This window comes from Martes martes, assembly GCF_963455335.1.
Source record: "Martes martes genome assembly, chromosome: 13".
NCBI classification, from domain to species: Eukaryota; Metazoa; Chordata; class Mammalia; order Carnivora; family Mustelidae; genus Martes; species Martes martes.
Window position 1 is genome coordinate 77319920 of NC_137901.1, and position 14866 is coordinate 77334785.

General features: G+C 46.3%; 1 protein-coding gene across 1 annotated transcript; it reads left to right on the top strand.

Annotated features, from left to right (window-relative positions):
• Positions 1-7694: 7694 nt before the first annotated feature.
• On the top strand, positions 7695-14292 carry PLA2G1B (phospholipase A2 group IB; the record flags this gene model as incomplete). Its single annotated transcript, XM_080821504.1, has 4 exons — positions 7695-7728; positions 10755-10914; positions 11418-11545; positions 14168-14292. 4 exons carry the CDS (start codon positions 7695-7697, stop codon positions 14290-14292), a joined length of 447 nt encoding a protein of 148 aa, XP_080677630.1.
• Between the last annotated feature and the right edge of the window lie 574 nt (positions 14293-14866).

Below are 14866 nucleotides of genomic sequence, written 5' to 3' on the forward strand. Positions count from 1 at the left end.
TATTACTCAGCCAGAAAAAGGAGTGAAGCGCTCATACATGCAGCAACCTGAATGAGACTTAGACCTTATACTAATGAGGGGCACCTGGCTGGCTCAGTAGGCAGAGCATGCGACTCCTAATCTCGGGGTTGTAGGTTCAAGCCCCACATTGGGTGTAGAAATAAAATATATTTTGGGGCACCTGGGTTGCTCAGGGGTTAAAGCCTCTGCCTTCAGCTCAGGTCATGATCTCAGGGTCCTGGGATCGAGCCCCGCATCAGGCTCTCTGCTCGGCAGGGAGCCTGCTTCCCCTTCTCTCTCTGCCGGCCTCTCTGCCTACTTGTGATCTCTGTCTGTCAAATAAATAAAATCTTTAAAAATAAAAATAAAATAAAATGCTTAATATTATGTTACAAGAATTTCACCTCGATAAAAAGAGAGTGCTAGCCATAGCTTGGGTGATTGAGAATTAAATGGGAGGGCGAACAGGGGATTCAACACCAGGCAAGGCACAGAGTAAGTGCTTGGGGTGAATAGTAATTACTATTAATATCGGACTGCCCCAGATGCCTGGAAATGTGTGATCAGAGCTCAGTAGCGGTTGCCCCCTCCCGAGTGGGGCCAACAGCTGCCCTTCACACATTCACTCAACAAATATTCCCTTAGCATCCACTGTGTGCAAGACTATGTGTTAGGCACTAATAGGGTGACCAAATCATCCTGCTTTGCCAGGGACTTTCCTGGTTTGCAAATAGTAAGTTCCGAGTCCTAAGAACCCTTCATTCCCTGGAAGAACCAGGACAACTGGTCACCTGAAAGCCTTGATTTAGTATGGGTGTGGGGGGGGGGTCAAGGTCAACTGAGATCAGAAAGAAAAGTAAGGGGCACCTGGGTGGTTCATTTGGTAGAGCATAAATCTCCACCTTGGACTCATGATCTTGGGGTCATGAATTCAAGCCCCATGTTGGGTGTAGAGATTACTGAGAAGAAAAGCGAAGGGGAAAGGGAAAGGGACTGGGGAGGGAAGGGAAGTGAAGGAAAGGGAAGGGAAGGGGGAAGGGAGGGGTGAGAGAAGAATAATTAGGCAGTGCAGTGGGAGGAGCCTACCAGAAGTAGAGCCCAGCCAGAGCAAAAGCCTTGAAATGGGGAGAAGCATGAAGCCTTTAAATTAGAAAGGAAGAAGTAAAATTATCTCTGTTCACCGATGACATGATCTTATATGTAGAAAACCCTAAAGAGGGGGTCCTGGGTGACTCAGTTGGTTAAGCATCTGACTCTTGATTTCAGCTCAGGTTGTGATCTCAGGGTCGTGGGATGGAGCCCCATGTCAGGCTCTGCCCTCAGCAGGGAGTTTGCTTGGAATCCTCTCCCTCTCCCTCTGCCCCTCTGCCTGCTCTCTCTCTCTCTCTCTGTCTCTAAAATAAAATAAATCTTAAAAAAAAAAAAAAGAGAGAGGGGCACCTGGGTGGCTCAGTGGGTTAAAGCCTCTGCCTTCAGCTCGGGTCATGATCTCAGGGTCCTGGGATCGAGCCCCACATCTGGTTCCCTGCTCCGCGGGGAGCCTGCTTCCTCCTCTCTCTCTGCCTGCCTCTCTGCCTAGTTGTGATTTCTCTCTGTCAAATAAATAAAATATTAAAAAGAAAAAGAGAGAACCCTAAAGAGTCCACAAAAAAACTGTTAGAATTAATAAACAAATTCAGTAAAGTTGCAAACTATAAAATCAACACTCAAAAACCAAGTACGTTTCTACACACTAACGATGAACAATTGGAAAAGGAAATTAAGAAAATATTTCCGATTATATTAGCATCAAAAACAGTAAAACACTGGAGCACCTGGGTGGCTCAATTGGTTAAGCGTCTGCCTTTGGCTCAGATCCTGATCCTGGGGTCCTGGGATTGAGCCCACATTGGGCTCCCTGCTCAGTGGGGAGTCTGCTTCTTCCTCTCCCTCTGCTTCTCCCCCAGCTTGTGCTGTCTCTCTCAGATAAATAAATAAAATCTTCAAAAAAAAAAAAATAGCAAAACACTGGGGCACCTGGCAGCCTTAGTAGGTGGAGCATGTGACTCATGATCTCAGGGTTTTAAGTTCGAGCCCAACTATATGTAGAAATTACTTAAAAATGAAATCTTTACAGGGATGCCTGGGTGGCTCAGTTGGTTAAGTGTCTGCCTTCAGCTCAAATCATGATCCTGGGGTCCTGGGATTGAGTTCTGGGATGGAGTCCTGCATCCGGCTCTCTGCTCAGCAGGGAGTCTGCTTCTCCCTCTCCTTCTGCCACTCCCCCTGCTTGTGCTCTTTCTCTGACAAATAAATAAAATCCTAAAAGAAAGAAAGAAAGAAAGAAAGAGTTGGAGGATTCATACTTCCTGATTTCAAAACATATTACAAACTATAGTAATCAAAACACTGGGGTGTGGGCATACGGACAGACATAGACCAGTAGAATAGAATAGAGAAGCCAGAAATAAACCCTCACTTACATGCGCAAATGATCTCCGACAAGGGGACCAAGGCCATTCAGTGTGGAAAGGACAATGTCTTCACAAACAGTATTGGAAAAATTAGACTTCCACATGCAAAAGAATGAAGTTGGGCGCTTAAGCCATCTACAAAAATGAGCTCAGGGACAGTGGACTGGCTCAGGTGGCAGAGCAGGTGACTCTTTTTTTTTTTTTTTTTTTAGATTTTATTTATTTATTTGACAGAGAGAGAGCGAGAGAGGGAACACAAGCAGGGGGAGTTGGAGAGGGAGAAGCAGGCTTCCCACTGAGCAGGGAGCCTGATGTGGGGCTCGATCCCAGGACCCTCAGATCATGACCTGAGCTGAAGGCAGACGCTTAATGATTGAGCCATCCAGGTGCCCCTCCTTTTTTTTAAATTTAAGTAATCTCTACACCCAGTATGGGGCCTGAACTCAGGAGGTCCTCCCACCCCACAGACATCAAGAGTCGCATGCTCTTCTGACTGAGCCGCCCACACGCCCCTAGAGCACATGACTCAATCTTGGGTTATTAGTTCAAGCCCCACACTGGGGTTAGAGTTTACTTAAAAAAAGGGGGGGGCGCCTGGGTGGCTCAGTGGGTTAAGCCTCTGCCTTCAGCTCAGGTCATGATCTCAGGGTCCTGGGATCGAGCCCCACATCAGGCTCTCTGCTCAGCAGGGAGCTTGCTTCCTCCCCCCACCCCCCCACCCCACCCCACCCCCCGCCTGCCTCTCTGCCTACTTGTGATCTCTCTGTCTTGCAAATAAATAAATAAATAATCAAAAAAAAGTTCAAAATGGATGAAAAACCTAAATGTGAGAACTAAAACTACAAAACTCCTAGAAGAAAGCATAGAGGAAAAGCTTCATGGCATTGCAGTTGGTAACGATTTCTTAGATATAATCCCAAAAGCACAGACAACAAAAGCAAAAATAGACAACTAGGACTACATCAAACTCGAAAATGTTTGTGCTTTAAAGGACACAACGGGGGCGCCTGGGTGGCTCAGTGGGTTAAAGCCTCTGCCTTCGGCTCAGGTCATGATCCCAGGGTCCTGGGATCAAGACCACATTGGGCTCCTGCTCTCTCGAGAGTCTGCTTCTCCCTCAGCCTCTCCACCCCCAACCATGGCTTGTGCGCGCGCGCTCTCTCTCTCTCTCTCAAATGACGAAATTAAAAATTTGAAAAAAAAAAAAAAAAAGGGACACAACAAAGTGAAAAGTGACTTACGGAATGGGAGAAGATATTTGCAAATGATCTATCTGAAAAGCAGTTACTGTCTGGAAGACATGAAGAACTCCTTTGCTGGATGGTTTGGGTGCAGGGGAAAAAGGGTTTGGCTATTTTGGTACACGGTTTCAAGGTGTTCATCTGTACTTGGCATTGGTCATAGGATCCCCCGTGTAAATAAAGCTCTTAATATCTTTCCCGGCCCAGCATTCAAGCAGCGTTTGCCATTGTTGCTGTGTTATTTGTTGTTGGTGGTGTTGTTGAAGGGGACTGTGGGCTCACAGGCAGGTAAGCTCAGGTTTGAATCCCAGCTCTATCACTTTCTAGCTGTGTGACTTTGAGCCCATGACTTAAGCTCTCTGAACCTGTGTCACCAACTGTAGAAAGGGGAAGATGGTGACAACAAGCATAACTAGGTACAAAGATTGTTGCTAGGCCGGAAAGCCATGTATGTGAAGCTCTCAGCCCAGGACCAAGCAAACAGAAGTGCTCAGCACGTGGTATGCCCTTCGCTGCTTTTAAACATTTCCTGAAGGCAAGAGCCTTGTCCTTCGGGGGCGGGGCAGGGGCGACCTTGCTGGAGTGTGGGTACGCCGTCACCTGAAGGAGCCAGAAGTTATCCTTAGCTGTTCTTTCCACTGGAGAGTGTGTTTTTCCCAGGCTGGGAGAAGCTCTGTGAGACACACCTGTGCGTGAGTCTGGGGCGACCTGAGGTCACGGTACAAAGAGTGTAGGGGCCTGGCGGGGTACTGGGTACTTGCAAGGTCCATTCCTCTGCCACCTATCTGTCCCCTCAGAGGTTTGGATTGTCACATTTTGCACGTCTTTTCCCAGGGGGAAGGGGCTCTGGTAGCAGCCCGACCCCTTCCCCACCAGTGGCTTTGCCTAAGCCCCAGCATGAAATGCACGCGCGGGAATGTGTTCAGCCTGCCTTTGTGGAAGGCCTCCAGCTGGTGGGGGGAGGAGGAGAAAAGGAGGGATGCAGGCAGGGCTAACCCTCTTTCTGGCCTCAAGGGGCCTCCAGCACTCCCACTCACAACTACGCGATTCCCTGTCGGGAGGCGACATTGTGGTATCATAAGCACCAGATGGAGCTCACATCTTGGTCCTGCTGTGTGACACTGGGGCAGTCCCTTAACCTCTCTGAGCCTCGATCGTCTTAGTCTTCTCTGCAAAATGGAGTCTTGTGATTGGATCCACCTCAGAGGTTTATGCCAGGTTCTTAGCATGGGACCTGGAATAGAGTTAGTGCTCAGGAAATAGATGCTGACACTATTAGCCTTAGAGGATTTCATAGCACCGATTTCTCCTCCTTCCTCAGACCCCACAGAAACAGTGCTTCTTCCTCTCCTTCATTCTGTCCCCAGAGAACCCGCACGAGAGGGACTTAGCATTTTGCTGGCCAAGCCTTACCTTTCCTTGGGCAGCCCTCACCATTCTGGAGGCTAAAGGGACAGACCCATTTGTCAGGCTGATGTGGGGTCTCGAGCTAACCTTTCCAGGTTAGCTGGAAAGGCTCTCCCAGCACCCTCTCCACACCTCTTGGTGGTCACTGAGACAGTCTCTGTCATCCTGAGCAGCACTGTCCAATAGAACCCTCTGTGACGACGGAAATATTCTGTATCTGTGTGTCATCACAGCGGCCACTGGCCACATGTAGCTACTGAACACTTGAGAAACTAATTTTTAACATTCCTGAATTGTAATGGATTTAGGTAGCCACATGTGGCTAATGGCTACCATACTGGACAGACGTAGAAACCTCAGATGCAGATGAAGAGTGGGAGGACTTGAAATGATCCCAAGCCAAATGGAGGCAGAGTCAGGGCCAAGCAAATAAATCACTTGCCCTCTCGGCCTCAGTTTCCCCACCTCCTTACTAAATGCTGTTTCAGTGTTACTCATTAGCTGAAGAAATTTTCCTGGGGCTTCTGGTTCAGGACAACACACGGGGAGCTCTTCCAGATGGATTTCTTCTTTTTTGGTCTGGATGCGCACCCAAGGGAAAAGTGGAGAGAGCTGGAATCCTGGAGGGCTTGGGCAGAGGTCGCAGGGTTAGGGTTAGGCCCCTGGACACCGTACTGACTCAGACACAGCACAACCATGCCAGGCTGGAGGGAAGGCATTCAGCGGGAAGAGGGAGGTGTTGGTTCATGTCTGGGTGTGGCCACGTCCAGCTCTACCTCAGGCTGAGCCTCGGTGTCCTCTCCCAGAAGGTGGCCAAGATGCCTCCCAGGACAAGAGATGATTAAACAAAACATGGCGGCGTGAGGAAAACGGCACTTTACCTCTGTGCTCTTCCTCCCCCAAACCTTTAACCAACCCCTACTGTAATCATGAGAAAAACATCAGACAAATTCTAACAGAGGGACATCCGATGATGTAGCTGGCTGCAATCCTCACCACGGTCAAGGTCATCAACGCTAAGTGAATCTAGGGGGCGCCTGGGGTGCTCAGTCCGTTAAGCATCTGCCTTTGGGTCAGGTCATGATCTCTTGGTCCTGGGATCAATCCTCCTGTTGTCTGGCTCCCTGCTCAGCAGGGCATCCTGCTTCTCCCTTTGCCCCTCCCCCCAACTCATGCACACTCTCTCCCTTTGTCTCTCTCAAATAAATAAATAAAATCTTTAAAAATAATTTAAAAAAACAAGAGGGCCTCCAAACTCAGGGCTGTTGCAGAGACCACGTCAGTAGTCAATAGGAGAGCACCAATTACAAAGTAGAACATACTACGGGAAATGTCCAGAACAGGTCGATCTATAGAGACGGAAGGCAGATTAGCCGTTGCCAGGGGCTGGGGCAAATGACTGCTAATGGGAGGGGGGGTTGGCTCTGCAGGGGGTGGGGGGTGAAAACATTCTGGAACTGGAGATGGTGGTTGCATAGCAGTGAATGTAATAAATGCCCTTCAGTTGTTCCCTTTACTTTTTTTTTTTAAGTTTTAATTTCTTTTTCTTTCTTTTTTTTTTTTAAGTAATCTCTACACCCAACATGGTGCTTGAGTTCACAAACCTGATTACAGGGGGCATATCTTCTTTCAACTGAGGCGGCCAGCTGCCCCTGAATTGTTTGCTTTAAAAATGAAATGGTTAGGGGCACCTGGGTGGCTCAGTGGGTTAAGCCTCTGCCTTCGGCTCAGGTCATGATCTCAGGGTCCTGGGATTGAGCCCCGCATCAGGCTCTCTGCTCCTGGGGGAGCCTGCTTCCCCCTTTCTCTCTGCCTGCTGCTCTGCCTACTTGTGATCTCTCTCGCTGTCAAATAAATAAATAAAATCTTAAAAAAAAAAAAAGAAATGGTTAATTTTATGCTTTGTGAATCTCTCCTAAAAAAATACCGTACAAACATCTGAGAAGATTCCCCCCCCCCTTTTTTTTTTAATTCTATGAGTCAGATCCAAGCCTTTGGAACTCCAAAGCCCAGGGTTTCCTTACAAACCCATGCTGGGGAATGGGAGAGGGGGTGGTATTAACAGAGTGGAGAAAAATAAAACATGTGCCTTAGAATCAGGCATGCCTAAGTTTGAGCCCCTGCTCTGCCATTTGCTGGCTGTGTGACCTCAGGCAAGTTACCTCACCTCTCTGAACTTGTTCACTCATCTGCAAAATGCATGACTGGTAGGGACTATTCACTGAGACCCACTGTGGAGACCCAGGCCCATGAGAAGACGCAGAGGCAATGGTAGAATTAGGTTGAGGGCAAAAGAGGTGGGGTGAGGGTCAAGGTTCCCGAACTTCAGAAATAATCCCTTCCATTAAAAGGTGCTAATGAAAAACAAAAAGGTGCTAATGAAAATACATACACTACTTCCAAGGATCCCTTGCTGACAGGGTTTGCTTGTTGGTAAAGGTTATTCCTGTAACAGACAGAGTCAAGGCCAACTCAGAGCAGGTTCAAAGCAAAGCAAACACTACAGCCTTATCTTGGGGACATAGTGTGGGTATAAAGAGGGAGGCCGTAGGTGACTTTAGTCCTTTCTCTTGCTCAGCAACTTGACAACAAAATGAAATTCCTTGTACTGGCTGCTCTGCTCACAGGTAAGCAAGTCTCCCAGTCCCACATCTTCAATGCTAAGATCTCACTCTTCAGGAATGGGGGCCCCAGCTCACAGGGCTGGCTGGACTTGGAGCCTTTACTCAGGGCTCTCTATCAGGCTTAACAGCACCCATGCTGGGTTCCCTTAAATCCCCCACAGCTCCAGCTTTTCAGCCTTTAGGTCTGAACTCAGATCGCTCTCAGAAGGGTCATCTGCCCACCTGAGCAAAGACAGACCTCTCTCCTTTCTCTCTACCGTACAGCCCTGGTATGGCGTCTTCCCAGCACCTACCTTTGCCTGCAATTTGTATCTTGGTTTTTGTTGATTCATTTCCCTTTTCAAAGCTTTAATTAATTAGTTAATTAATTAATTATTTTTAAGTAAACTCTATCCCTAACATGGGGCTTGAACTCAAGACCCTGAGATCAAGAGTTGCATGTTCTACCAACTGAGCTAGCTAGGTGTCCTGTTTCATTTCCTTTTCTAGCTAGGTGTCCTGTTTCATTTCCTTTTTATTCTCCACCCCTGCAGAAGCATGCGCTCCATGAGAGCAGGGATAGAGCTGTTTGCACCATTTATTGAATGAATGAATGAATGAATGAATGGAATCGGATACATTGGGATTCAGATCTCACCTCATTCATCCATCATTCTTTCATGCATTCCATTCCACACTGATGTCTCAGAGGCTCCAAGGTATCAGGCTCTGGGTTGGGACTGAGGACTCATAGATGAACAAGCCATGCTCCCTGTCGAGGGAACAGACACACACACACGCACGCACGCACAAAACACGCACGCATACACAGGCGCACACGTGAGAAGTGCTTTGTGCAAAGAGCTGAGCTGGCTGGATCAGAGACAGAGGAAACAGGGAGGCAGGAGGGAGGTCTGGAGATGGGCCAAGGTGGCCAGGCCACTCCTGTCAGCTGTCACCCTTCCTTTGCCCTGGGGTTTAATTTCTTTTTAAAGATCTATTTATTTAGTTGACCACAGGGAGGTGTGGAGGGAGAGAGAAACCTAAGCAGACTCCACCCTGATCGTGAGCCTGGCGTGGGGCCGATCCTACAAACCCTGAGATCATGAACTGAGCCAAAACCAAGAGTCAGATGCTTAAATAACTGAGCCACCTAGGCGCCCCTGCCCTGGGGTTTAAACATACGGAGCAGCTCCAGTGTGCACAGCAGATCAAGGGAAAAAAGAGCGTGATGCTGGGCAAAGAGATGATACTGGTGGCCAATGGAATGGGACCCCAAAATTGTATAGTGTTCTCTTCTCTTTAGGGCACCATATCTCACAGGGCATGGCTCTGAAAATGAGGTGAGGGGGTCCTGCTCCCTGAGTCTCCTGTGTCAAACTTTGTGCTACAAGGAAACTTAAAAAAAACAACAACCTTATTTATTAGATATTTATTGAGCACCTACTATATGCCACGTAGTTTCTTTAATTGGTGTGTTGATTAGTTCATTTGCATAACTCATCGTATACTTACTGAGTGCTTACTATGCATCAGGCCCTGGGGAATTAAAATTGCCTGGAGGCCAGTCCTTGAATTTATGCTCTAGTGAGTGGGAGGCATTAAATAAACAGATACAGACTGCTAGAGGTACGAGGAGACAATGAACATAAAGAAAAGTGATAGCAGAGGAGCCACTCAGCTTGGGTCATCAAGAAAGAGGAGGTGGCATTTATTTTTTTAAAAAAGATTCATTTATTTATTTGAGAAAGAGGGAGTGAGCAAGCAAGGGGAGAGGCAGAAGGAGAGGGAGTGAGAATCCCAAACAGACTCCACAAGTGTGATGCCTGATGCAGGGCTCGATCCCATGACCCTGAGATGAGGACCTGAGCCAAAACCAAGGGTCGGGCTCTTAATCAACTTCACCACCCAGGCCCCCAGAGCAGGTGGCATTTAAACCAAGATCCTCCAGGTTTTTTGAAAAGTGAGATGACAAGTGTACCAAGCAGAAGAAGCAATGGGTACACGGGCCTTGAGGCAGAAAGGAGCTTGTCCTGTTGAGAATGGTAGACCACCCAGGTCTCCTGACTATTCCTTACACTCTTGCCCCATCTCAACCCCGCCATTCCCCACCTAACCCATTTTAGATTCCCTTTACCATGTCCCAGTTTTTCCACCCTCTAACACAATATCTGGTTTCCTTCTTTATTTCATTTATTGCTTATTGTTTTCCTCCTCCACTAGGATGTAAGCTCAATGAGGCTATAGATTTTCTATTTGCTCTTGGGTGTATCTCCAGTTCCTAGGGCAGTGACTGGGTCTGTAGTAGGTGCTCAATAAATATTTGTTGGATAAATAAAGGGGACTCCACTGAAAACATATGTTCAGGCAAAAACTAAGATGTAACTGTTAATAGCAGCACTATGCATCAGAGCCAAAACGGATAAACCCAGATGTCCATCACGTGATGAATGGATACATAGAATGTGGTCTGTATATACAGTGGAATACTATTCAGTTGCAAAAAGGAATGAAGTATTGTTATATAGTATAATGTGGATGAACCTCAAAGATATTTTGCTAAGGGAAAGAAGCCAATCACAAAAGGCCACATGTTGTATGATTCCATTTACGTGAAGTGTTCAGAATAGTCAAATCCATAGAGACAGAAAGCATTTTAATGGTTACCAGAGGAGAGAGGGGGAACGATTGCTAATGGGTACAGGGTGTTCCTTTGGGGGTGATGAAAATGTTCTGGAATTAGTGGTGATGGTTCCACAACCCTGTGAATATACTAAAAATCACTGAAATGTACATTTTAAGTGGTTAAATGGTAACTTTTATGTTATGTGAATTTTATCTCAATAACATTTTTTTTTTTTTTTAAGTTTTACAGAAAGAAAAAAATCTCTACTCCTATTACCAGGTTCCGGCATCCAGCTCTCTTCAGAGGAGACATCTGGTGGGGTCCGGGGTGGGGGGCCAGAAAGCAGGCAGGCAGTGAGCAGGGCCCCTGGGAGCTGGCAGAGCTGATCAGGACGTATTTAAACTCTGGCCGTGTCTTCTTGCAGTGGCCGCGGCGGATGGGGGCATCAGCCCGCGGGCAGTGTGGCAGTTCCGCAACATGATCAAGTGCACGATCCCTGGGAGTGACCCCTTGAAGGAGTACAACGATTACGGCTGCTACTGTGGCCTGGGTGGATCTGGCACCCCGGTGGATGAGCTGGACAAGTGAGTGATCGATCAGCAGGGAGAGCGGGGTGCCCGTGGGGTGGGAGGAGGGCACAGGCCAAAGATCTCACGAGGAGGCACAGAAAAGATATTTGCTAAAGATAACATATTTTCCCCTCTTGCCGTATAAACAAACATACTCCAAGAGGACCCTGAATCCAATGCTCTATCAGGAGGAAAAGCCAGAGTGGAGATGTAAAGTAGTAACGGGTGCTTCTGCCCTCTAGTGGCAGAACATCATAATACAAGACACGACCGCGACGATTCAATTGTCCTCTTCCAGCAATGGTTAAGACTCTCACCTCGTCTTCAGAATATACGATTGTATTATAAACCTGCGACCATTTTTAAATCGCCTTCAATAAACATGATCAAAGGACTTAAGTTTTTTCAAGCCACAGGACCAGTATCTTCTGGAGCATGTCAGCTTAATCATCCCTCCCTTTTCCTGAGGCTGACCGCTTCCCTGCACCTGCCTCAGCTCTGTCCATCCCCCTCTCCAGGTGTTGCCAGACCCACGACCACTGCTACTCAGAAGCCAAGAAACTGGACAGCTGTAAATTCCTCCTGGACAACCCCTACACCAAAATCTACTCGTACTCATGCTCTGGCTCTGAGATCACCTGCAGCGGTAGGTTGAATCTCTTGTTGGCTTGTCTCCCCTCAGTAGATAGGGGAGGAAATAATAGTAATGAGAGCCACCGTTTGTCAATCACTTCGTTGGTGCCAGGTGCTCCTTGAATTCAAGGTGCTCGTTGAATCCTGGCAACACCCTAGGCGATCGGTATTATTATATACCCATTTTACAGGTGACAGAACTGAGGCTCAGAAAGCTGAGCCAGTTGCCATGGGGCACACAGCTCATAAATGGTGGTGTTTGGTTTTGAACATAGGTCTATATGACTCCAGAGTCTCTGCTCTTAACTGCCATGCTATTCAGCTTCGTTATTTCATAAAAAGAGCTCAGAACTACCATTTATGAGTTCCTTATTACATACCAGGAATAGATGAGATAGGTTTTAATGACCCCATTTTACAGGTGAGGAAGCTGAGACTCAAAATAGCTACTTGCCCCAAATCACACAACTTCTAAGTGGTAGGGCCGGCATTTGAACTCAGTTGTTTCTATATCAAAGGGTCTGGTCTTAACCACTAAGTTGTGCAGAGCTCCTGATGAAGTACGTCCCTCCAGGGAGGCAGCTGTGAAGAATAGAGGTGAAAGGGTATTGTCATGCTAGGTCAGCATTCTGGTTTGCACTACTCTCTACTATGCACCCAGAGACAGGTCACACTTTTCAAAACTGTACATACAACGTTGGAATAACCACAATTCAAATCTAGGAGGCCAAGAAAAAAATTACCAGGAATCCCACCATCCTTCTCCCCCTGCTTGTGCTCTCTCTGTCAAATAAATATATGAAATCTCTTTTAAAAGAAATTATTGAATGTAAGCAGAGGTACATAATTAAATTATAGTTAACAAAATTGAAATTCATTTTTAAAGTTATTGTTGTTGTTTCTTTTAGTTAAAAAAGTAAACAAGGCCAAAGTAATGTAATTTAATTACAAATTAATGTAATGTAATTTCAAACGTATCATAGAAACCTCCCAAAAGAAACAGTTGGATATATTGTCTTTCATTTTCATTCATTCATTCATTCATTCATTCATTTATAAACAGTTACTCATTGACAGTTTTAAAATATATATATTTATTTATTTGACAGAGAGAGACACAGTGAGAGAGGGGACAGAAGCAGGGAGAGTGGATGAGGGAGAAGCAGGCTTTCACTGAGCAGGGAGCCCGATGCAGGGCTCAATCTCAGGACCCTAGGATCATGACCTCAGCTGAAGGCAGACATTTAATGACTGAGTCACCCAGGAGCCCCAACCTTTCATTTTCCTTTAATAAAATACCTTGGAAACATTTCTACATATAGATGTACTTAATTATTTTAAATATCTGTATAATATTCTACTGTAAGAACATTCTATAATTTTTAAAATATGTGCTATAAAATAGAGAAATTGTCTTGCTAAACTTCAGTAAGGTGAAATGTACAACACTCCGTTCCTTGAGTATATGTTTTAGTGTTTTTCATATTGCTTATAAATTGCTTGCCTATGTTATCAGAGATCTATAGCTATATGGGTTTTAAGAGCTAACCAGGGTGGTTCAGTTGGTTAGGTATCTGCCTTCAGCTCAGGTCATGATCCCAGGGTCCTGGGATTGAGTCCCCCATCGGGCTCCCTGGGAGCCTGCTTTTCCCTCTGCCTGCCGCTCCCCCTGCTTGTGCTCTCTCTGACAAATAAAAGCTTTTCTTTTTAAAAAATTATTTTTATTTATTTATTTGACAGGGAGAGACACAGCTAGAGAAGGAGCACAGTAGAGGGAGTGGGAGAGGGAGAAGCAGACCCCCTGTAGAGCAGGGCGCCCGATGCAGGGCTTGATCCCAGGACCCCGGGATCATGACCTGAGCAGAAGGCAGATGCTCAATGACTGAGCCACCCAAGCACGCCCCCCTTTTTTTTAAAAGAGCTCATTTTAAGTTAAATAGACAGAACTTTCCAAAAGGCATCTATCACACCTGGGATTGCCAGATTAAACACATGTTGCCCAGGAATGCCTGGGTGGCTCAGTCCTTCAGCATCTACCTTTGGCTCAGGTTATGATCCCAGGGTCCTGGGTCTGAGCCCCACATCAGACTTTGCTCAGCTGGAAGCCTGCTTCTCCCTCTCTCACTCCCCCTGCTTGTGTTCCCTCTCTCGTTGTCTCTATGTCTGTCAAACAAATACATAAAAATCTTAAAAAAAAAAAATAGGGGCGCCTGGGTGGCTCAGTGGGTTAAAGCCTCTGCCTTCAGCTCAGGTCACCCCTGGGATCGAGTCCCACATCGGGCTCTCTGCTCAGCAGGGAGCCTGCTTCCTCCTCTCTCTTCCTGCCTCTCTGCCTAACTGTGATCTCTGTCTGTCAAATTAAATAAAATCCTTTTTAAAAAATCTTAAAAAAAAATAAACCCACGTTGCCCAATTCAACTTGACTTTCAGATGGACCATGAAGTTTTTTTATTCTACATTCCAAACATCACATTTATTGTTTATCTGATATTCCGGTATTTTTATTTGCTAAATCTGTCAACCCTAAATTTGTATCAGTGGAATGGCCACCAGATTATTCGTTAATTCTTCCTGACCCACATTGGACAAAGCAGGATCTGCCTTGGCTCAGTCCTTTCGTCTTGCTCTTTTCCAGACAAAAACAAAGACTGTCAGGCCTTCATCTGCAACTGTGACCGCAATGCTGCCATCTGCTTTTCAAAGGCTCCATATAACAAGGAGCACAAGAACCTTGACACCAAGAAGTACTGTAAGAGTTGAGTATCCCTTCTGGAAATCATCATCCCTACATAAATGCTCATTGCCTTCACCTTAGCCTGTGTCCTCTAATAAAGCACTTTGATGAAAGGCCTCCGTTTGGAAACTGTTTTATTCTCTGTCTGTGTCTCTAAGTCTCTCCCTAGTTCTTTACAAGCATCATTCCTTCTAGCCTTGGAAACTGATGTTGGGGGATATTTCTAGGAAATGAACACCATGAGTCCTGAATACTGATTAACAAGCACTGATTATTTACTCTGTGCCAGATTGAACTACATAATAAATACTCTGAAGTAATATATCCTACCCCTGTTTCCTTATCCCCAGGGCTGGGGGAGAGAGAGAGAAAAAATCCCTTTAACAATCTTTTCTTTTCTTTTTCTTTCTTTCTTTCTTTCTTTCTTTCTTTCTTTTTTTTTTGTAAGATTGTATTCATTCATTTGACAGAGAGCAAGAGAAAGCACAAGCAGGGGGAGCAAGCACAGGGAGAGGGAGAAGCAGGCTCCCCGCGGAGCAGAGGGCCCTATATGGAGCTCCATCCAGGACCCCCGCCAAAGGCAGATGCTTAACCGACTGA